General features: G+C 51.0%; 2 protein-coding genes across 9 annotated transcripts in view; both read right to left on the bottom strand.

The window, feature by feature from the left end:
- Positions 1-698: 698 nt before the first annotated feature.
- Positions 699-8,921, bottom strand: Slc2a8 (solute carrier family 2 member 8). 3 transcript variants are annotated; one of them, XM_085681349.2, is made up of 10 exons: positions 8,795-8,918; positions 8,558-8,720; positions 8,211-8,417; positions 7,109-7,208; positions 4,746-4,945; positions 3,979-4,122; positions 3,727-3,835; positions 3,119-3,292; positions 2,610-2,755; positions 699-1,378 (listed from the first exon to the last, which is right to left on the bottom strand). In XM_085681349.2, the coding sequence occupies exons 1-10, from the start codon at positions 8,848-8,850 to the stop codon at positions 1,241-1,243; spliced, it is 1,437 nt and encodes a 478-aa protein (XP_085537475.1). In that variant the 5' UTR covers positions 8,851-8,918; the 3' UTR covers positions 699-1,240. The 3 variants fall into 3 exon arrangements, with proteins under 3 accessions (XP_085537475.1, XP_085537476.1, XP_085537477.1); XM_085681350.2 differs by lacking the exon at positions 2,610-2,755 and having other exon boundaries at positions 8,795-8,921; XM_085681351.2 differs by lacking the exon at positions 8,558-8,720 and having other exon boundaries at positions 8,795-8,861.
- Positions 8,922-11,380: 2,459 nt separating this feature from the next.
- The window catches only part of Garnl3 (GTPase activating Rap/RanGAP domain like 3), a 149,995-nt gene continuing 139,925 nt past the window's right edge, over positions 11,381-21,450 (bottom strand). For 5 of the 6 annotated variants that reach the window (XM_085681345.2, XM_048432154.3, XM_085681348.2 and 2 more), the window contains 6 exons: positions 21,306-21,413; positions 19,757-19,875; positions 17,736-17,874; positions 15,576-15,791; positions 14,467-14,593; positions 11,381-11,988 (listed from right to left, as the gene is read on the bottom strand). In XM_085681345.2, coding sequence (XP_085537471.2) covers positions 11,811-11,988; positions 14,467-14,593; positions 15,576-15,791; positions 17,736-17,874; positions 19,757-19,875; positions 21,306-21,413 — 887 coding nt within the window. In that variant the 3' untranslated portion in view covers positions 11,381-11,810. The remainder of the gene's footprint in view (positions 11,989-14,466; positions 14,594-15,575; positions 15,792-17,735; positions 17,875-19,756; positions 19,876-21,305; positions 21,414-21,450) is intronic. The other variant, XM_085681346.2, reaches the window with a different exon arrangement.

Raw genomic sequence — 21,450 nt, 5'->3', positions numbered from 1 at the left:
GCTGAGGCAGGAGGATTGCAGTGGGTCCCAGGCCAGCCTTGGATACTAATAGGTTGTAGGCTAGCCTGTGTTACATCGTGAGTCACTATCTTAAAAAACAAACAAACAAAAAAAGCCAGATGTGGTGGACACACCTTTAATCTAAGCAGTCAGACCTCTTTATCTACTATGGTCTGTATCCAGGGTAGCCACAGCTACAGTGAGACCCTGTCTTAAACAAAACAAAAAAAACCAAAAAGGAGATTCCACTAAGAACCAATGGAGCAAAGGAGGGCTAGTTAGTAGGACGGTGAAGACTACAATGTTTTTTTTTTTCTTTTTTTCTTTTTTTGACACAGGGTTTCTCTGTTGCTTTGGAGTCTTCCCTAGAACTAGCTCTTGTAGACCAGGCTGGACTTGAACTCACAGAGATCTGCCTGCCTCTGCCTCCCGAGTGCTGGGATTAAAGGTGTGCGCCACCGCCGCCCGGCAAGCCTGTTGTTTTGAATGATTGACAGTGAAAGAGTGGGTGCCAGAGGGGAGCCATAGTCCTAACTGGCATTACCACTGGAGAGGGCAGCTTTTCCGTGAGAGCAAAGTGCCTAGCAGATGACTGGCAGCTGCAGAAATCATGCTAACTCCACCTGTCCTCCATGTACTCCCGTGAGTAGGTACTGAGCCGTGATATAAGCGTCTGCAAGACTTCTGGCTCCATTAAGTCAAGCAGAAAGAGGCTTTTTATTTTCTGAAACAAAACAAGATTTGGTGGCTAATGACCCAGGACACTGAACCCAGGAAAGTGCTGGAAAGAACCTGTGAGTTACAGGTAAGCTGACCCCAGGGGAATCCACAGCACCTCTGGACAGGGCCGAGGAGGGTTCAGTTGACTGCAACATTCTCTTCTCCATCTGGGCTCACTCAAAGAGGTCACAGCCTTGTTTCTGAGCCCAATTTTTATGAGGCCAAATTCCTTTCTGATCCCACAGTCAGGTGTGAGGCATAGGCGGGGGCTTAGGACCCAAGAGTCAAAAGATCCCCAGCCAGCAAACAGGAGCCGCCTCAGATGCTTTGTTGTGTGCAGCAGGCTGCAGAGACTAGACCCGGAATCTAGAGAACCTCAGTATGGACAAAGAGGGGCTCTGATGCCTCAGGACTTGGGGTGCTCCAGGCTCAAACTGAGGCGTGGCTCAGCTACACGCCACTGTACTCCTGCAACCCAGAGCTAAGCCAACTCAGGGCTGCCCGTCACAGAAAGGGGCTGTCACCGTCCCTCGAAGTAGGCTGTGATTTGTTCCAGAGTCCTGCCCTTAGTCTCGGGGACAAAGGTCAACGTGAAAAGAACACTGAGGATACAGAAGGCAGCGGTGAGCCAGAAGGCACCATAGGGCTTGAGGATCTCCTGCAGAGAGGAAAGGCACACGTGGAGGTGGAGAGGTCAATAGGCCCCACACAATTCAGGAGCACCCTGACCACAGCCTGCCCTGCCAGCTGTGTGCGTGGTAGCGCACTGCCACCCAAGGTGATGTCTGTGGGAAACGGAGGCTCATGGTAATGTAGTGACTGCCCTGAGAGCAGAAACTTCAAGGAACAGTTAGGCTCCTGTTTCTGGGCACCCCAGGCCTATAGCTGCATGCCCCTCTCCAGTGTCCCAGCTACAGTGAGTTCTCTGTGTGGTGAGGAAGGGGAACTGTTGCTCTTGAGAGAGGGTAAGGGTGAGTCTGTGACCTTGTAGGTGGCAGAGCAAAGTCCCACTACTCAGGTCCTTGCAGGAGAGGTCACCGGGTGACCCTTCAGCTTCGACAGGCTGCTGCTCCCCGGGTCACTGCTGGGTTTGTCATATCCTGGGCCCATATCTACCTTCCCTCAGGTCCTCTGCTGTCTGCTCCCTCCTACATTCCATGGTGGGCCTCTGCCTGCCTTCCTCTGGGTTTTCTAGGCAGCCCCGTCTGCCTGAGCACGTTTGTGGTTAGCTGGGTGTCCACGCCACCCACTATCTTTCTGGCATTTGTCACGAAAGGGACCCTGTTCAGTTGTTGCTCTCCCTGCTGCCTTAAACACATGCCAGGAGACATGGAGGGCACCAGCGACCAAACAGATGGCCTGCTTATCTGGACCACAAGCTCTCTCTCATGGCGAGGAAGCTGGCAGGCAGCAGCCCTATCAGCATCAGCGGACGCAGAGGGAAATAAAGGCTGAGGGGAACTGGCACACCCTTCAGCAGAGGAAGGTACTGCTAGGTGGCCACACTTCTAGCTCATGACCATGCAGAAAGGGTAAGCAAGACACAAGGCCACATACAGGGTAGCAGCTCCCACCCCCCTCCCTGTGCATATGTGTGTCTCAGAGCTCAGGCCTGTTTTCTTATAGATATGAATCATGTGTTTCTGGCCTGTGTACCTGACATTCATTAATGGGGAAGGCTGGCCATAGTATCCTTACCCCAACACAGACTGAAGACTTAGGGGATCATGGACCGGGTTCCTATTTTGGTTTAGCCTCTGGCTCCATGTCACTCCTGAGATGGCTGTGTCCAAGCCATTAGGGACCTCGGCTTACACTCAGGGTCATGGACAGGGAACCTCTGTCGGCCTTTGCTGACAGCCCGAGGGAAGGCACGCGTCTGCACTCACCATAACGCTGCTGAATGTTTTTGTTACCAGAAAGGCCATGAACCAGTTGGTGAGGACACAGACACCAGTAGCCACACCCTTGACATGCAGAGGGAAGATCTCGGACATGAGGAGCCAGGGGATGGGTCCCCAGCCCATGGCAAAGCCTGTGGGAGCAAGGCAGTGTTAAGGCACACATGCTGGGCTCTTACACCATGCTTCCTAGCCTGTGAGCCTTAAGGGCTCTACCAGCCTTCAACTCTGCTCGGAGGCCTTGGGCCAGTCCCTTCCTGTTTTAGACTTCAGGACAAGGATGGGACTTGCTTGTAAGTTGTCATGGAGATTATGTAAATGTAAAAGAATTTAGCTCCGTGCCCAGCACATGGTCAGAGCCGCATGCACAGATGTCACGCTTCTTGGGGCAGAGGAGCAAAGTCAAGTAAAACGAGATCAGAAGCTGAAAGTTACGGAACCTGGCATGGTGCTATAGGGACAACAACCCCACCCACATCCCTTGAGTCCCTTCTTACCGGCAATGAAGAGGCACATGCTGCCTACGGCCAGCCAGGCCAGCCCCACATGGACGTCAACAGGCTCCGCAGAGATGGGCACCAGGAGGCTCACATGGGAGGAGTTGCTGGGGCCACTCTGGGTCAGCTTGAAGTAGGTACCAAAGGCACTCATGCTGAATACCATGACCACACCTGCAGAAAGGGCTCAGGCTAGGCTGGGCACGGGGGACATGGCTTAGAGGGCAGCGTGGCCACTCTAAGAGAGGAAGGCCAGGTTTAGCAATCTCAGCTTGGCCATGGTAGCCCAACTGGATAGCACTCCTACTGTGCTTTGGACCTCTGACCTCAGTAAATACCGGGATGTTCCCGAGCATTCGCTCACCTGCAGAAGCAGGAACAGCAACCGCAGTGTTCAACCCCCATAACCACAGCGGCCTTCACAGATGCCAGCGGGTACCATGAATGTGTGGGCCAAATCTACTGCCCAGGACCTGACTCCACTGCAGCCCTTCCCCAGTTCAGAGTGGGAAAAAGAGGCTTGGGGACAGATGGTCACTCTGCCACCTCCCTGGCCCTGTCTCCCCATGTGAGCTGGGGAGACTTGAGTTCTCCCCCTCAGGCCTCACCTGACAAGGCCAGAAGTAGTCTCCGCCCTGCCCTGTCCATGACGAGGGCCGCCACAGCAGTGAAGAGGACTTGGATGACGCCCACAGTGACCGAGGCCAGGCTGCTGTCCTGGGAGATGGGAGAAGCTGGTCTGCCTGAGAGAGACAAGTCCCTCCCTCCCTCTCTGGCTGTGAGCTGGGTCAAACAGCCCCAGGCTCGGGGAGGCTAATTCACACACGTGACATGAGGCAGGCTGGGCAGAGGCCTCTTACCTTGAACTTGGCCTCCTCAAAGATGGTCTTGGCATAGAACATGATGGCATTGACCCCTGACAGCTGCTGGAAGGCCATGAGTGAAATGCCTATGACGAGGGGCTTGTAGACACCAGGGCGCCTCAGCAGAGCCAGTTGGAAGCCCTGCCATGAAGATGGGGCATCAGTGTCCTCTCCCCTGACCCAAGGACCCTTCTCTGAGCCCAGAAGCCTAAGTGGAGGGAATTGAGCCTCAGCTTGCTGGCCCCACCACACCCGTGGCCTTGAGGGTGCAGACAGGCCCCTGCAGCCCCCTCAGTAGGAGGGGAAGTGGAAGGCTCACACTCCAGCACTCAGGGAAGGAATCCTGTACCCGAGTCCAAGCACTTGTGTGTGTTCAGGGCTCACCTCCACCTGGCAGGGGCAGAGCTCTTCCTGCAGCCATCTGCAGAGACCTCAGCATCACCATGAGGTGAGGACCATCATTGTACAGATAAAGGAACTGAGACTCAAAGATGGTCAGGTCACACAACAGCAAAGTGTCTGCGTGCCATTGGCTCTGAAGACTCCCTGCCTGTGGTTTCCGCTAAGTGATGAAGCCCTCACCTGCTCCCTTCGCCGGCCTGGCCTTTCACTTGTTGGGACAGCAGGAGCTAAAGTAGGGCTCAAGCTGGCCCTCAGCTGCTCAAGAGAGGCAGCAAGGTCCTCAGCGAGGGTGGAGGGGGCTGCCACTCAGTGTGTAGCCTTCGGAACAGGCTATGTTCTCTGCCCTGCTCTCAGCCTCTCACCTGGTGCTCAGCCCCAACGGGGGGCTCTTCCCAGCCTTCCTCAGAGCCCCACAGGAACCGAAGGGCAGCCATGGCCTCCTGGTGCTGGTGTTGAGTCAGGAGGAAGCGTGGGGTCTCAGGCATAAAGCACATGAGCAGCAGCATGAGAGTGGGGGGCACACAGCCCAGCACGGCCAGCCAGCGCCATTCTAGGACCCAGCCTGCAAAGGCAGACGTCAGAGCCAGAGACAGCTAGCTTCTTGCCAGCCCTGAGACTCGCTCCAATGGTAGGTCAGTCACTGCCTCTGCCCAGCTGCGGGGCTAAAGAGACTGTTGCTACTAGGAATGTTCCACCAGGACACCATTAGGTGACATCTATTAAGGGAAATACAGATGGACTGCACATAAGAAGTAAAATAGAAACAGCTGAAAGATGCCAACTGCCAAGCCATGTCTTGTAGCCATGGTAACATATCACCACACACTGCCATGGCAACGCTGGTGTAAACCAAATGCTGTGCTCTCAGTCACGTCAAGGCATGGATACTGTAAAATACTTGACAATGGTGAGAAATGACCACTATTGCTTTGACGTATTTACTACACTATACTTTTAAATTCTTAGTTTATCTGTGTGTGTGTGTGTATGCACTCATGCATGAGCGTGGAAGCCAGAGGGGGGCATTGGGTATGCACTGCTGTTCACTTTATTCCCTAGTCAGGAGTCTTCCATTAAACCTGGAGCTGGGCTGGTGGTCAGCAGGCCCCAGCATCCTCTTGTCTCGCCCTACCACAACACCAGGAGTTATAGGAACTCATGACCGTACTTAGCTTTTTATGTGGATTCTAGAGATTTGAACTCAGGTCCTCACGCTTGAGCAGCAAGCTTTTCTACTAACTGAACTATTTTCCAATCCCTATGCTATAGTTTTATCATAATTTTATTAAATTATTCAACTCTTTTATGTGTGTTAGAATGAATGAGAATGGGCCCTATATGCTCATATGTTTGAACACTAGGGCCCCAGTTGGTGGAACTATTTGGCCTGGTTGGAGGAGGTGTGCCACTGGGCACAGCTTTGAGGTTTAATAAGTCCTTGCGACTCCCAGCTAGCTCTCTGCCACTGCTTCAGTGCCATAGCTACCTGCCTACTGCCACGCTCCCCACCATGATGGCCATGGATACTTTGGAACCAAACACCTCAAATTACAAGTTTACTTTTGTAAGCTGCCTTAACCATGGTGTTTTGTGATAGCAATGTAAAATGAACTAAGCTGAGCATGGTGGCAGATGCCTTTAACCCCACACTCAGGAGGCGGAGGCAGGCAGATCTCCAGAGAGTTCCAAGACAGCCAGGGCTACACAGGGAAACCCTGTCTTGAAAACCATAAAACCAGCCAACCAAACAAAAAAAGTGCATGCATGATGCATGGTACAGCATGCGTGTGGAGGTCAGAGGACAGCCTTCAAGGGTGAGTCTGCGATAGCAATAAGGTCCCACAAACCGTTCCACAACATCTCGTGACCGAGGCATTATTGTCACCTTTTGGTGTCACAGCCAACTCATACCAGGGATGAAAAGGACAGGACCAGATCAATGTAAGGCAATGTGACAAAGACACTGACTGTCTCTTGACCTCAGTGCCCAGAAGAGACTCCTGAGGCAGTCAGGCTGCAGGGAAGACACCGAAGAGCTGGGACAATATGGGAGTTAAAAACGGAAGACTGAGACTGTGTGGGGTCCACTGTGAAGATCCTGTATGTACACCCCAGGCTAGGTAACCATAGCCTGTCAGCCACCCACCCCACATGCCTCTCACAGCCTGTTAGCCACCGATCCCACAAGGCTCTCACTAGGGATCGGCTATCAGCTACCAGGCATTGCTCTTACTCTCCTGGCCCTGACATTTGTTGGGGGGGGGGGGAATACGGAGGCTCTCAGGGGCAGTGGGACTTGGCCAAAGTCACACAGCAGGTGGTGGGTGTGTCAGCTTTGAAAGTCACCAGCTCCGCCCCTCAGGGACTCTGGGAACAGCCTCTTTCACGTGACATTCTGCTGACTGCAAACCCAGTGATAACAGGCTGAGACTCCAGTTCTCCCAGGGAGGGAGCTAAAGTATTTCCCAAATCCTGCCACTCTTGCGCTGGAACCTGCTACTGAGTTCCTCCAGTGCGGTGGCTTCTGTGCCAATGAAGAAGCCACCTGCTCTAGTTCTCCCGGACTCCATTACCAGACCCTCCCACACCAAGCTCCCAGGAGTGGGACTGAGAACCTGGCATCTTGGCTAGTAGCACAGGGCAAACTCCTACCCTCCATAAACCTCAGTTTCCAAAGCGACCATGTATCCATGAACGGGGATCAAAAGACAGCGTGCAAATCTACCTGCCACATAGGCCAAGAGGATGCCGGTGACAACCATCAACTGCACACAGGAGCCGAGCAGTCCTCGGACGGCTGGGTAGGCAATTTCCGAGATATAGACCTGTGGGGAGTTAAGGAGAGACTTCACTTGGGCTCTTTAAACAGAAGGGTCTAACTATACTGCTTCAGAGCGACACCCCATCTTCTGCAGAGGTTTGAAGGATCATGGGTAATGGTGGCTGCTGTGTGTGAGCAAGGGGAGAGAGGAATGCACAGAACTTCCTTATTTTATTTTCTGAGATTGAGTTTCATGTAGCCCAGACTAACTCCCAATGAGCTGAGGATAACCATGAACTCCTGATCTTTATGTATTTAGCCCTGGGACTGCAGGCATGTGCCGCCAGGCCCAGCTCAGTACACGCTTAATATGCACAGATGTGAGTTAAAACAAACGACTTCTCCCTTGCTGGCCAGCTCCAGGTGCTACCCAGGACACCAAAAGTCCGGCCTAATTCTACCAGGGGCTGACATCACTTCTTTAAAGCTCAGGGGTCTAGGCATCATCCATACTTCTAGATTATTCCATACCTTATGCCCATGACTAACCTAGTTTAAAAAAGAAAAAAAAAAAAACAGCCTACAGATCCACAGCTTCCCTCTCCCCTCCCACAGGGGCAGAGAATTAACATGTGGCCACAGAAGCGAGGAAGGGACGGGTGGGCATCCAAGCCTGTGGCTGCAGGGTGCTGGTGATCTCAGTTACCAGGGTCCAAGACCTCCTAGGGGTCAAGCCTGGATCAGCAACTTCTTGTGCAAAGGCCTCGCTACCACCTCAGGAATATGCCTTAGTGCACTGGGGAGCCTGTGCCTAGGTAAATGATCCCGGTGTGTGGGTCAGGGGCTGAGAAGGGAGTGAGAAGTCTGTCCCAGGGGCAAAAAGAACAGAACTGCTAACATGAAAATCGGGTATAGTCAGTCATAACTGCTAAGCATACAGGGATTTCATCATTTGTGCAGTAAAAGAGGCACAACAAAGGGCAATGCTGGTGGTGAGGAACAGTTCCACTGCTGACTAGCTGCTCCCTGCCTGGCAAAGGTCGTCTAGAAGGCCCAAACCACTCACTGGTGCCACGAGTGAGGCGACTCCGCAAGCCAGGCCAGTGAGGAGGCGGCCTCCGAGCAGCATCCACACGTTCCGGGCGGCGGTGATGACAGCAAAGCCAGTTACGAAGGGCACGGTGCAGAGCAGGAGGCTCAGCTTGCGCCCCGCACGGTCCACGAGCCAGCCGCCCAGTACGCCCCCTGCCGCAGCGCCCAGGGTCACGATGGCCTGGGGACCCGGACGGGCTGAGGAGGAGGCCACCAGGGGCCATGGTCCACGATCCCTCCACCCCACGCCCCGCAGCCTCAGCAGAAAGAGAATGAGGAGGACCCTGGGGTGCGGCAGAGAGTGGGGGACCCGGGGCTCACCCCGAACCAGGAGGCCGCATCGTCTCCGAGGCGCAAGGCGGGGGGCGCAGTGCGCTGCAGGCTGGGGATGGCGGGGGAGCTGTAGCCGAGAGCGAAGCCGAAGCTGAGCGGGCCCAGGGCGGCGGCGAAGGCGGCGAGGAAGACCCGGCGGCCGCGGGGAACGCTGCGGGTACAAGGCGGGGCGTGAGCGGCGCCGCGGGGCGTGAGGGAGAGGCCGCAGACCCCCGGGGTCCGCACCTGGCGGCCGGCGGCCGCAAGAGCGGCAGCGTCTCCTCCGGGTCCTCGGGCGTCATGCCGGCGGCGGCGGAGCACCCGCGAACTGTCGCTGCTCCAGCGAGCGCGGCCTCGGCGGCAGGCGGGGCCAATGGCGCCAGGACCCGCCCCCAGCCAGAGCTGACCAATAGAAGCACAGAGCCGGTTGCAAAGCTGACTGGACCCGAATTACGTCCCCCGCGGCCCAGATACGGGTTGGGGGAACTTGTTGTCAAGATTGTCCAATTGGATTGTGGGATGAGTCTGGAGGTGTGGCCATCAGGCCTAGGACTGAGCTAGCCAATGAAGATGGAGAAGATTGTTTGGGTGTTTTAGATGTTTATTTCTTATCATGGGCGGAGGTGACAGCGCACCTGTGCAGTTCAGAAGTCAACTTGGTTTTCTCCTTCCACCATGTGGATTAGGTCGTTGGGATCGAACTGATGTCGTTAGGCTTGGGGGCAAGCACCTTTACCAGCAGGCCCATGTTTTGATGATTTCATTTGTTTTTATTCTTTATTTTAGACTTTTTTAAAATTTATTTTTATTTTTATTTTTTTTTTAGTCTTTCGAGACGGAATTTCTCTGTTTAACAGTCTTGGCTGTCCTGGAACTCCCTCTGTAGACCAGGCTGGGCTCTAACTCACAAAGAGATCCATCTGCCTCTGCCTCCCAAGTGCTGGGATTAAAGGTGCGCCATCACTTCTTGGCCTATTTTAAACATCTTTATTTGTGTGTTTTGCTTACATGTATATATGTGTGCCCCACACGTGCCTGGTGCTTGCGGTGGTTAGAAGGCAGCATCAGATCCTCTGGAACTGGAGTTACAGATTGTTGTGAGCCACCATGTACAGGTGTACTTGGAACCTGGATCTGAGTTCTCTGCAAGAACAAGCGCTCCTAAGTGTTGAGCCATACCCTCCAGCCCTATAGTTTTATTGTTTATTTATTTATTTATTTATTTATTTATTTATTTATGGAGTTGTCTCTCAGTCTGATCTCTACTGAGGGTAGTAGTGGGTCAAAGGAGAAGCTGGGCAAGACTTCTCACCCTTACTACATAACAGTTCCCTGAAGCACAGTCAGCCATTCTTCCCCAGCCTTGACAAAGAGCCTCGGGCTGAAAAGTTTTCAAGCAGACCTTCTTAAGTCACCTGTCACTCTCCTTGGACTTTCTGAGACTGACCTGGTGCTTCTGGGGGTAGCTCACCTGCATCAGGAGTGCTGCAAATCCTAGGGCCCCGAGATGCCGAGGATCCGAGTGGAGCTTAGTGGTTTTCTTGTTCCCTGGTTGCCCCACAGATAATCCCAAGCCTTGAGTCTATCTTTCTACCTCCCCAAGTCTCCCTGTGATTGTGTGCCACCACTGTTATCTGCTCAGTTGCTACCCACAGCTTTGTGGGCAGGCGGCATCAGTGGCTTATACGTGTAATTCCGGAGAGAACCAGTGAGAGGCGCCTAGTCCCTCCCTGGGCCAAGAGTCCTCTCTAAGGGAAAGCTGGGAGTGGTGGTGCCTGTCTGTAACTTCAGCACTGAGGTACAGACAAGTTAGTCATCCAGCTTAACTTAACTAGTGAGCCCCATCAGATGCTAATGAGACCCTGTCTCAAGAAACCGAGTGCGTGCCTCCTGAGGAACAACAGCCGAAGCCGACCTGTAGCCTCCACGTGGGAACACACAGCCCCACAAGCCTCCAATCCCGAGAAAAGCCAGAATAAACCTAATAAAACTGTTGGTGGGGTTGAGATGTAGTACCAAGTTTGCCTCTAGAGCCAAAGAGGATTCACGTAGGCACCTTTGGTTCCGGGTATTACACGGAACTATTGTGCTGGGGGGGGGAGGAGTCCTCCTTATGGCCTGTAAGGAGGAAGGTGCCAGGGTTCTAACCTCTGACACCATGACGTCAGAACTCCTTGGAGCTGCTTCCTCTTGGGTAGACGATGGGGTTTCTTCCCATGGGCCCTATAACCTGTGACACAGGACTGCTATTTTAGTATTTCATTTGTGTCTTGCTCTGTCCATATTACTTCTTGCTCACTCTTCAGGAGGGAGCTGGGGTAGGCATCTTAAAAATCAGATTTGTTTTATAAGTGTTTTACGTGCATGTATGTGCACCATGTGTGTGCCTCCTGCCTTTGGAGATCAGAAGAGGGCTTCGGGTCCTGGGGAACTGTAGTTAGAAATGGCTGTGAGACACCATGTGGGTGCTGGAAATCAAACCACGAAGCCCAGCTCTCCACCTCTTTATCTCCACGTTCTGAAGGATGAAAGAGCAAGGCAGGGGCTAGAGACACAGCTCAGCAGCAGAGCCTGTTTGCCAAGTGTGTGTAAGACCCTGGGGTCCATACCCAACACTGCAAAACAAAACAAAAAGGGTGGACCCACTCAAGGGAGGGAATCTGAAAACTCTGGATCACACTCGCAAGATGAATGTATCCTAAGACTTTGCGGTGCCTTTGCCTTACTACTATTTGAGATCAAAGGAGGAGGAAGCGTCCCCATCTGTCCCAGGTCTCCAGGCAGGAGTGCAGGGGCCCCACCCCAGTGAACACAGGCAGCAACAGGGCCAAGTGCAGAAAGAAAACTTATTTATAGTAGAATTAAAAAGCAGCATCTTTTCTTCATAAAAGAAGCATAGTATGTGACATAAGTCAAAACTTACAAAAAATAATTTCCATCTAAATCTATAAAATATAAGAGAAGGGTTGCAGTGAATAAGAATGAACATTTTTGATTTATTCAAAGTTTTGATCTAAAACTTCAATGAAATCTACCACCTTTATTACAAGGGGACTGACGGTTCTTGAATGGAAAGAAACGGGAGTCAAGAAAGATGGCACTGGACACTGGAGAGTGACCCAAACTGGCTGAGGGTGAAGGAGGTTTGGTCCAATAATCTGCTGCCTGGCTGGAGGCGCATTTGTTGAGACAGGTTGTCGGAGCTGTTTGAACAGTATAAACCTGCGTAAGAACACTAAGGATTGCCAAGGAGACACAGACTCTATTTCAAATCAATGATGTCTTCCTCTGAGGAGGCCATGAGCTGGAAGGGGCTGCTGCCTGAGCCTGAGCTGCCCTCTTTGTCCACTACAGGGTCCTGGTCAGAGCTTGCCGAGTGGTTACGGCCCTCAGCATTGGCTTCAGAAGCAGGAGGACTTTCCAAAATTCCCGACGGGATCCTGCAAGAGAGAAGCACTGTTAAGGGCTCTGCGGGCAGGATGGAACATGGCATGGCTGCTGGCTGCCTCCTGTTCTCCTGGGCTTAGTGTATCTACCGCGGGATGAGAGGAGGAAGGAGAAGAAAGGTCTCACTTCTCAGAGTTTGGGATTTCACAAATGCCACCTGGCCCTGCTCTGCCCACTTAACCCCCAGCAGCCTCCCTAACACTTGGTCAAGTCTGTCCCTTCTTCCCTGCGTCTCTGGCCATGCTGCCTGCTCAGAGCAACTGCTCAGAGTCCCTGTATCATAGGCACTGCTCCCCATTCTTTCTTTGTCCTTTTTGGTTTTCGAGACAGGGTTTCTCTCTGTAGCCCTGTCCTTCCTGCAACTCGGTCTGTAGACCAGGTTGGCCTCAAACTCACAGAGATCCGCCTGCCTCTGCCTCTCGAAGGCTGGGATTAAAGGCATGCATCACCACTGCCTGGCTGTTCCCACATTCTTATCATTCATCCCAAGCCAGCCCTATGTTGGACTCTTCTTTGAGCTATCAAAGTGGGGCTTCTACCTGCCATTTATTAATCATTTATTATTATTGCTGTTTTTTTTTTAAAGATTCATTTTGCCAGTTGTTGGTGGTGCACGCCTTTAGTCCTAGCACTCAGGAGACAGAGCCTGGCAGATCTCTGTGAGTTCGAGGCCAACTTGGTCTACAGAATGACTTCCAGGACAATCAGGATGGCTACAGAGAAACCCTGTCTCAAAATCAATCAATCAAATAAACAAAAACAGAAATCTAAAAAAAAAACCAAACAGATTTTATTTTATGAATATAGATATGGATGCTCTGTCTGCAGGAATGTTTGTGCACTACGCGTCCCTGGGCTCTCAGAGGCTAGAAGGGGGTATTAGATCTCTAGAACTGGAGTTACAGATGACACAGACAATTGTGAGCCTCCATGTGGGTACTGGGAATTGAACCTGGGTCCTCTGGAAGATCAAACAATGAATACTCTTAGCTGCTGAGCTGTCTTTCCAGCCCAACCCCTTTATATTATTAGTTTGAGGCTGGGTCAGGCTGGCCTTGAACGTACAGTGACTCTCCTGTCTCTATTCCAGCCTGAACCATCATGCCTAGCCACTTAGAGGTTTTTTTTTTAAATAATTTATTTTTATTTTATGGGCATTGGTATTTTTTCTGTATGTATGTCTGTGAAAGGTGTTGGATCCTGGAGTCAGAGACAGCTGTGAGCTGCCATGTGGGGCCCCTGGAAGAGTAGTCAGTGCTCTTAACTGTGAGCCATCTCTCCAGTCTCTTATTCTTATGTTTGATATTTTGAGCAGGGTCTCATTTTGTAGCTCTGGCTGGCCTGGAACTCATTATGTAGACTAAGCTGGCCTTGAACTTGGAGATCTGCCTTTGTCCTTATGAGTGATAGGATTTAAAGCATGTGCCACCAGGCCCCCCCCTTTTTTAAAAAATTACTTAAATGTTCATTTTATGTACATAATTGTTTACATGCACGTATGTCTGTGTCTGGTGTGTCTGGCAACCTTTGAGCGCTTGGTGCCCACTGAGGTCAGAAGGCATTGGATTCCCTGAAACTGGGGTTACACATGGCTGTGACTAGCCTTGTGGGTGCTGGGAGCTCGAGCAGCCAGAGCTCTCCAGTCCCCTTAACTTCACAGCACACCGTGGCTGGTTGAGATGAACTGTGTTAGTTAGATCTGGTTCTCCACGTGAGGCTGAAGCTTGAGTGAGGCTGGCTCTTCCCCACCGCAGGCTCTGAGACCTGCTCAGGTGGCAGGACACTTGTCACTGCCTGCATCACCTGCCACTCTGCCATGCAGCAATGGCTTGGTGCTTAATGGCCTATGGGCCCTCTGAAGGTGCAGACAGGGGCTTGGTCATCTCCCTGTCCCTCCAGCTTGAGTACGCTGGAATGTTCCATTGCTCTCCAGAAGGGCACCTGCATTCATGGGAGTAGGAGGGGGACAAGAGAGAGTACCTGGGGGTCTGTGTGTGTGTGTGAGAGAGACCATGATTAAAATACATTATATACATGTTAACAGTTTCTCCCTAGGGCTGGGTGTGGTGGTGGATGGGCTTTAATCCCAGCATTCAGAAACAGGCAGGTGGATCTCTGAGTCTGAGGCCACATGATGAGGTCTACATGATGAGTTCTAGGTTAGCCAGGGTTACATAGTGAACCCTTGTCTAAAACAGAGTGTTTTTCTCTATTATTTCTGTCTCATGCATGTGCATGTATGTGCTGTATGTGCACTTTGTGCATGTTGGGCAAGGCTCCAGCTGACTGTCTCGAGCCCCTCTGAATATATTTTAGTGAACATTACTACAGTTGCTGGTGACAGTGTCCTCTTGTCTCAGCCCCACTGTGGCTGCTGTCCTCTCTGGGATTGTGTAGGGTGCTGGCCAGTGGACCTCCTGGGCACGCTGGCACTCACTGGGTGACCATGCAGATCAGGGGCTTCTTTTTACCTGTCACTGCTAGCTGACCTCACAGCCTCTGGCTTGGGGTCTCCTTGGCTTTCTTCTAATCGCTTCCTGGTTTTTGATTTGGCCCTTGGTGCTCCTTCTGATCGTGGTCCACTATCATCAGAGAGACCTGCATTACAGAGGAAAATCAGAGGTCAGGGGTCATTACCACAGGGGACAGAAGATGTCTTGTTTGTTTGTTTGTTTAAGATTTATGTATTTATTATGTATACAGTGTACTGCCTGCATGTCAGAAAAGGGTATCAAATCTTGTAGATGGTTGTGAACCATCATGCGTTTGCTGGAAATCAAACTCAGGACCTCTGGAAGAGCAGTCAGTGCTCTTAACCTCTGAGCCATCTCTCTAGCCCACCTTTTTTATTCTTTAAGAATGTAGTTCTCTGAGACGTACAATGTGCTTAGATCACCTCTACCTGCTCCTCGTCAGTTTCCTGACCCTTTATTCTTACCGGAACATTATTAGACTTTGACACAGCAGCAAAGATGAGAGAGATACATCAGAACAGTTTCCCTTACTGAAGTCTTTCCTCGCTGATTATAAAGTATATATACACTGCGACTCACATGCACAATCTCAGAGAAAGTCTACCAGTGACAAAGTCCCTAAAGTCCTACAGTGTCATCATAAGATCCTGTTCTCCCCTCCCCCCCATCATGGTTTGGTTAGCTTTCTGTCCATCATTGGTGGAAAATGGTCCAATATTCTCTGGGGCAGTTGTGATTATTATTGATGAATTTATAAATCTCTTCTGAAAGGGAGTTTAATTTTTTATTACATTTATTTATGTTGTGTGTATATGGGTATTTGCGTGCATGTGCGTACATGCGTGTGTGTGTGTGTGTGTGTGTGTGTGTGTGTGTGTAGATGAGAGAACAACTTGAGGAAGTTAGTTCTCACCTTCAGCCATGTATGTCCTGGGGCTAGAACTCAGGTCGACAATCTTGACAGCAAGTGCTTGTACCCTCTGAGCCATCCTGCTGGCCCCAAATTTCCCTTTTAACCTCCAGGTTTTGAAAATGAGAGCTACCTGAAGACAAGCCCCCGCTGGTTATTTACAAGCTGGGAAACAGCCCCTGGCAGCTATGATTACCTAGAAGTTCCCTGCGGGTCCTGCTTGCTATTTCTTTAATTTCCATGCGAGACAGGGACAAGGAATGGGTGACAGGAATGGCAGCAATGCCAAGGCCGATGGAGGTGGGCGGGGTGATGACCTTGGAGACTAAGGGTGATTTCAGAGGCCGCTCGATGCTTCTGCCCACAAGGTTTCTAAGTGGAATCCTGTACAGATTTTTAGACTGAATTTCACCTGAAACACAATTTGGAAAAGACCAGAACTTTAGGTTCATGTTATTTACAACAGAACAATTTCTTTCTTTAAAAGTTTTAAACTACATTATCAGGCGTGTGTCCATGTGTCCATGTGTGGAGGTCAGGGAACAACTTGTAGGGCTCAGTTCTGTCCTTCCAGCAGCGGGCACAGGGGTCAAACTCCGAGCAGCAGGCCTGACGGCAATGCTGGCTTTACCCACTGAGCCATCCTGCTGGCCTGGAAATACTTTCTTGCTCTTCAATATAATCATGTAACATAATTGGCACGAAGTGAGGCTTTCGGTCACATGCTGATGATACCTAACGGCTCTGTGTTTCCCAAGGGCTTTCTTTCTTTTGAATGAATTTGATAGAGTGCAGTTGCTTCTTCCAGCACAGGAGCAGATAAGGGGAGCGAGGAGCCGCCCGTCTGGGGCTCTCCTCTTAACAACGGGTGATAAAGATGACCGACGCAGTCAGCAGCTAGGAGAAATGCTGTCCTTGGCCCTGCAGGAGCTCGGCAAAGGCCTCTGGGAGCAAAGTGAGAGTCTCTGGGCTGCAGATTTAGCTGTGAAACTCACTACACTGCCAACCCCCAGAGGAGATGCTGCTGCTAGCTGGATGTGCTCTGGCGTATTTCCCTTTGCCCCATGGAAAATTTACATGATGGGATTTCTCCTAATTTTTTTGTTTGTTTGTTTGGTGTGTGTGTACATATGTATATGGAGATCAGAGGTCTAAATCAGGTAGGTGTCTTCAACTTACTTTTTGGAACGAGGCTTCGCCCCAAACCTGGAACTTGCTAGACTAGCTAATCAGCACACCCCAGGGATCCTCCTGACCCAGCTTATGGGCTTATGAGTATGTACCACCGTGCCTGACTTCTCATGTTGGAGATTGAGATCAAAAGTCAGGTCTTTACTTTACTGAATGAGCCATCTATCCAGTCCCATTTGTCTTACTTTTATTTTATTTTTTTAAATTTTAATTAATAATAATAACAATAGTTATTATTATTACTTTGGGACAGAGTTTCTCTGTGTAGCCCTGACTATCCTGGAATTCAATATAGAGACCAAGCTGGCCTTGAACTCACAGAGATTCACCTGCCTCTGCCTCTTGAGCACTAGGATTAAAGGCGTGCACCACCATGTCTGGCTTTTATTATTATCTTAATATAAGGTTTCTTAAGAATTTTACCAATTCAAAGAACAAAGTCTACTTATTGGTTTGTTTGTTTTTGAGACAGGTTTCATCATCTAGTCCAGGTTGGTCCTGAATGTGGACTCCTCTGTCTCACTCAGCCTCACAAGGGTTGGGCGTGCAGCCAAGAGAGTTCTTTGTCACTGGCTTTAAATAGTGACAACTTTGACAACTACTTCTCCTCCTCTCTGGGTCTTCTTTGTCGTGGATGTTTGATACTGCTGTGACACTGCAAGACTGTCAACAAAGCTAACCTTGAATCAGAGAGTGCAGCCAACAATTAACTGACTGGAATTAGCCATAGAGATTTTGGAGGACCCAGGAAGCGAGAACATAGAGAGGCACAGGAAAGAGCAGGGAAGGCTTACAAAGATCCATGGGCCTTTTCTGTCTGGGAAGCATGCAGAGGGTCAGCTGGTTGTTCCTTCGCTGCTTTCTTGATCTATCAGGCTCCTACCCTACTACCTGACGCCAGAGATCTTATTAACAATAGAACAATTTAGACAAAGGCTTCACTTCTTCATTTCTGATGTTTTTGAGGCACTGGATCTCCACACAGCCCTGGCTGTCCTGAAACTTGCTATGGAGATCCGCCTGTCTCTGGGGTTAAAGGCATGTGGCATTGTGCCCAGCCTCAACAGTAACTTCTTCAGCAGTGATCATGTCCAGCTCTGACAGTAAGCCAAAGAAATCATGAGCTAGAGTATCTATTAATAAGGCAGTAGGAGTTGGACTTCACCTTCCCCCGGGGAAGAAGGAAACAGCAGCGTGTCCCGGGCCGGAGGGGTCTGAGGAGATGTGTGGGCACTGGCGCCCTTGGAGCTGCCTGCAGATGAGCCCTCGTGCACAGCGGCGGCTGCTGTGAAGTATATGTCTGACTGCAAAGAAAGAAGAAACATTACCAGCTGCCTGGTCTTCCAGGCTCTGCTCCACTGCCAAAACTGACTGGTTCCCAGGCTTGGCAGTGACCTCTGACCTCTTACCTCTTGCACTGCATTCAGTGCAGACCTGGGTCTCATCCAGCTAGACCTCTCCCAAGGATTTACTTCCCTTATCCCTGCACTGGCCTACATTAGAAAAGAGACACATGCCACACATCTGCAAACCAAACACAATGCACACACTCCTCTCAGGAGTCTCAGAACTGGAATGGACCCCGGGAATTCGGTCAGGTACATTCTGCAGCCTCACAGAGTCTCCCGAATGCCCACATGTGCTGACTTTGGCAACAGCAGCAGTGGGACATTACATGTGTTTCTGAGAGCCAACTTTCAGGAATTTTGCAAGCCAGATCTTATACATGGCCATCATTAAACATTAAAAGGTATAAATTTAGCTTTTTGTGTGTGATATTTATCCACATGTATGGCACATCTGTGCCCCTGACGGAGGTCAAAGGAGGAGGTGTCCTGCTTTATCACTTGTCTATACCTTCTTACTTAAGGCGGGGTCTCTCACTGAACCCGGAGCTAGGCTGGTGGCCAGCCAGCCCCAGCAACCCTCCTGTCTCTGCCCCTCACAGCACTGGGCCTTCAGGCATGTATGTAAACACACCCAGATTTTTACATAGGTTGTAGAGATGTGAACTCAAGTCCTCATCTTGTTCTGTTAGCACTTTTAACCGCTGAGCTATCTCTCCAGGCAAATGGTACAAACTTAAATATGTTAGAGGCAAAGATCCTCAACAACATTCCCAATTATTTGTCTACATTTACCATTACTTCAGAGCTCCTGCTGAGCTCCTCCTAACTCTTGCATCAGCCACATCTTTGTGGATTCTCTGTACCACAGACATTGGTGAGTGCTCCCATTGAGAGCCTGGATACCAAACAGTGTGTGGAGTCTAGGGCTGCAGCTGGAGTAAGTTCTGGTTTAAGAGGTATGCTCTGTTTCTGATGAGAAGTATTTAAAAACTTTAACTCTCTGTGTGTGTGTGTGTGTGTGTGTGTGTGTGTGTGTGTGTGTGGTGTGCGCCTGAGTCTACATCTATGGTCACGTACATACAGAAGCTTAGGGAGGTCAGAAGGACTGAATGCCCTGGAACAGATACTCTGAGCCACCACTCAGATGCTGGATGCTGGAACTGAACTGGACCTGGGTCCTCTGCAAGATCACTAAGGGAACTTAGCCCATGAGCTATCTCTCCAGCCCAGAAAAACAGTCTCTGATACATATTAGACATTTTTTATTTTTGAGTCAAAGTCTTAGTTTGTATTCCAGGCTATCCTGGAACTCCCCTGTAGTTCAGACTGGCCTCGAATTCATAGCAATCCTACTGATGGCCTTACCAGTGCTGAGCTTACAGATGTGAGCCAAACGCCCAGCTACATGAGAGATTTCTTGACATAACCCACGGGAACAATAATGAGTGGACTGAGGACTCCAGCGTAGGTGGAGCTGAACCTGTAGTCTGGGTATGATACGGGTCTCAGCAAACATTTGTGAGAACCCCGTGAGCACTTAGTTCTCACTCCGCTCTCTCCACAAGGCAGGGAGCACTTGTGGCGGTGGCTCTGTCCTTCTTGACATGCTGTAAGGACGGACGGGGGCCGTCAGGTCAGCACAGCAGGTGCTCCACACGCCGAGCCATCGCCCCAGCCTCAGGGGAGCATCTGGAAGCGCGAGGAGGGCAGACATGAAAACGTTTCCACCTCCCTCCTGGCGCTCTGACCCAGGACAGCTGTCCCGGTGTGATAATCAGCAGTTCCTGCTCACTCGACGCCTCGGGGTGCGAAGGCTGCGGCACGGCTTTCCACTCACCCTGGAGGCCACGAGCTGCAGCTGAGGCACGACGGCCGTGTGAACCAGGTTCCCGTTCACCACCAGGCGGATCTCCATGGAGTCGGTGGTGAAGGCCAGCAGGTACGGGAAGGCGCAGACTGCAAGGGAACAGACGGGCTGTTGGCTAGGAGGCTGCAACAGCTCAGGCGTCGTTACCACGCTAGGAACGTCCACCCTCTCTATTCTTGTCTGCTTCACACGGCTAGGCCGGCCTCAGGTGTACAGGCCAGCCAGTTGTCATGGCTACGTCCCTGCCTGATGCCCTACTGCCTGGTTTTCTGGTGGCTCAGCTACCCAGTCCTGTGAGACTTTCCCCACATTCTCCAGGTTACAGCTTGACAGCCTTCAGCTTGTGACAGCTGTCTGGAATCTCACCCCTTCCCTGCACCCCTCTGGCCTTGTGCACAGGCAGTAGCTGTGCCCTTCAAAGCCACTGAACTTGGATGCTCTGTTCTCTGTTGCAGGTGGCACTCCTCCTCGCAATGCTGCTATGACATGCTGACTTCACACACCACAGCTAAGCCCTGATTACAGCTGTGTAAGTGGACTTGGCTGGGCCCTCTCCCTCCGTACTCTGCACAGGTGACCTGTCCACTCCTTGGCGACTCATTCTGCTACCTGATGCCTCTTGTCCTGATCTCTCCAGTGCTTGGCTCAAAGCCCAGAGTCAATTTCCATTCCTTTTGGTCGATCTTACCTGTCATCACAGCCTGACCAGGTATCAGGGTTTCTCTATGTAGCAGCTCTAACTGTCCTACAAGAACTAGCTCTTGTAGACCAGACTGGCCTCTGCCTCCCAAGTGCTGGGACTGGGATTAAAGGTGTGTGCCACCACCATCTCTTTTTTTTAAAGACAGGGTTTCTCTGTGTAGCCCTGGCTGTCCTGGAACTCAGAGCTCTGCCTGCCTCTGACTCCCTAGTGCTGGGATTACAGGCGTGCACCACCACTGCCCGGCTTTGATTTACCTTTTAAAATTCCATTTTAAGGTGTCTGTGGCTGTGGGCAGGGTGCACGTGTGGAGGTCAGAGGTCAGCTTGTGGGAGTCGTTCTCTCCTTCTAACATGCAGGTCTGGGCACCGGAACGCAGGCCCTCAGACTTTCAGCAGTATCTCTGCCAGGTAAGCCATCTTGCCAGTCCCACACTGACATCTTAGTGGTAGGTATTTTGCTGGCCCTTGAGGTTCTGGACTTTCAATTTTAAGGCAGGTAAGAGTAGCACTGTGATTCTCCCCAAGCCAGTCAATGCATTAGCTGCAGCTAGCTTGTGAGTTTTAGAAAAGGCCTGCCAGGTACTGACAAACTGTATTTAATTGCTTTCAAATGTCATGTGCCTAGGAACTCAGAAGAGCCAGAGGGACATAGGAGTCTAAACAGGGAGCATAAAAATTATCCCACAGCAGAGTATCTGCAGAATGCTCATGGCCCAGGATGTGTGGTAGGTACGGCGGAAGTCCAAGCAGCTCACAGGAGGCCGAGCCCTGCAGGGGGTCAGGCAGGGGCAGGGACCACAGAAAAGGTTGCTCTTACCAATTGCATAAGGAGCTTGGTTCCAACAGAACTGGAAATCCGATGCTGAGGGTTGAAGCAAAAAGGAGCCACCATTAAAGGGGCAAACCTTCTTATAGATGCAACTGTCTGGAAAGAGAACAACAGCAACTTGTTTCTTAGAGGC

This window comes from Myodes glareolus, chromosome 21, assembly GCF_982192425.1.
Source record: "Myodes glareolus chromosome 21, mMyoGla1.1, whole genome shotgun sequence".
Classification (NCBI taxonomy): Eukaryota; Metazoa; Chordata; class Mammalia; order Rodentia; family Cricetidae; genus Myodes; species Myodes glareolus.
The sequence above is the reverse complement of the archived record's forward strand: the minus strand, read 5'-3'. Positions and strand labels throughout refer to the sequence as shown.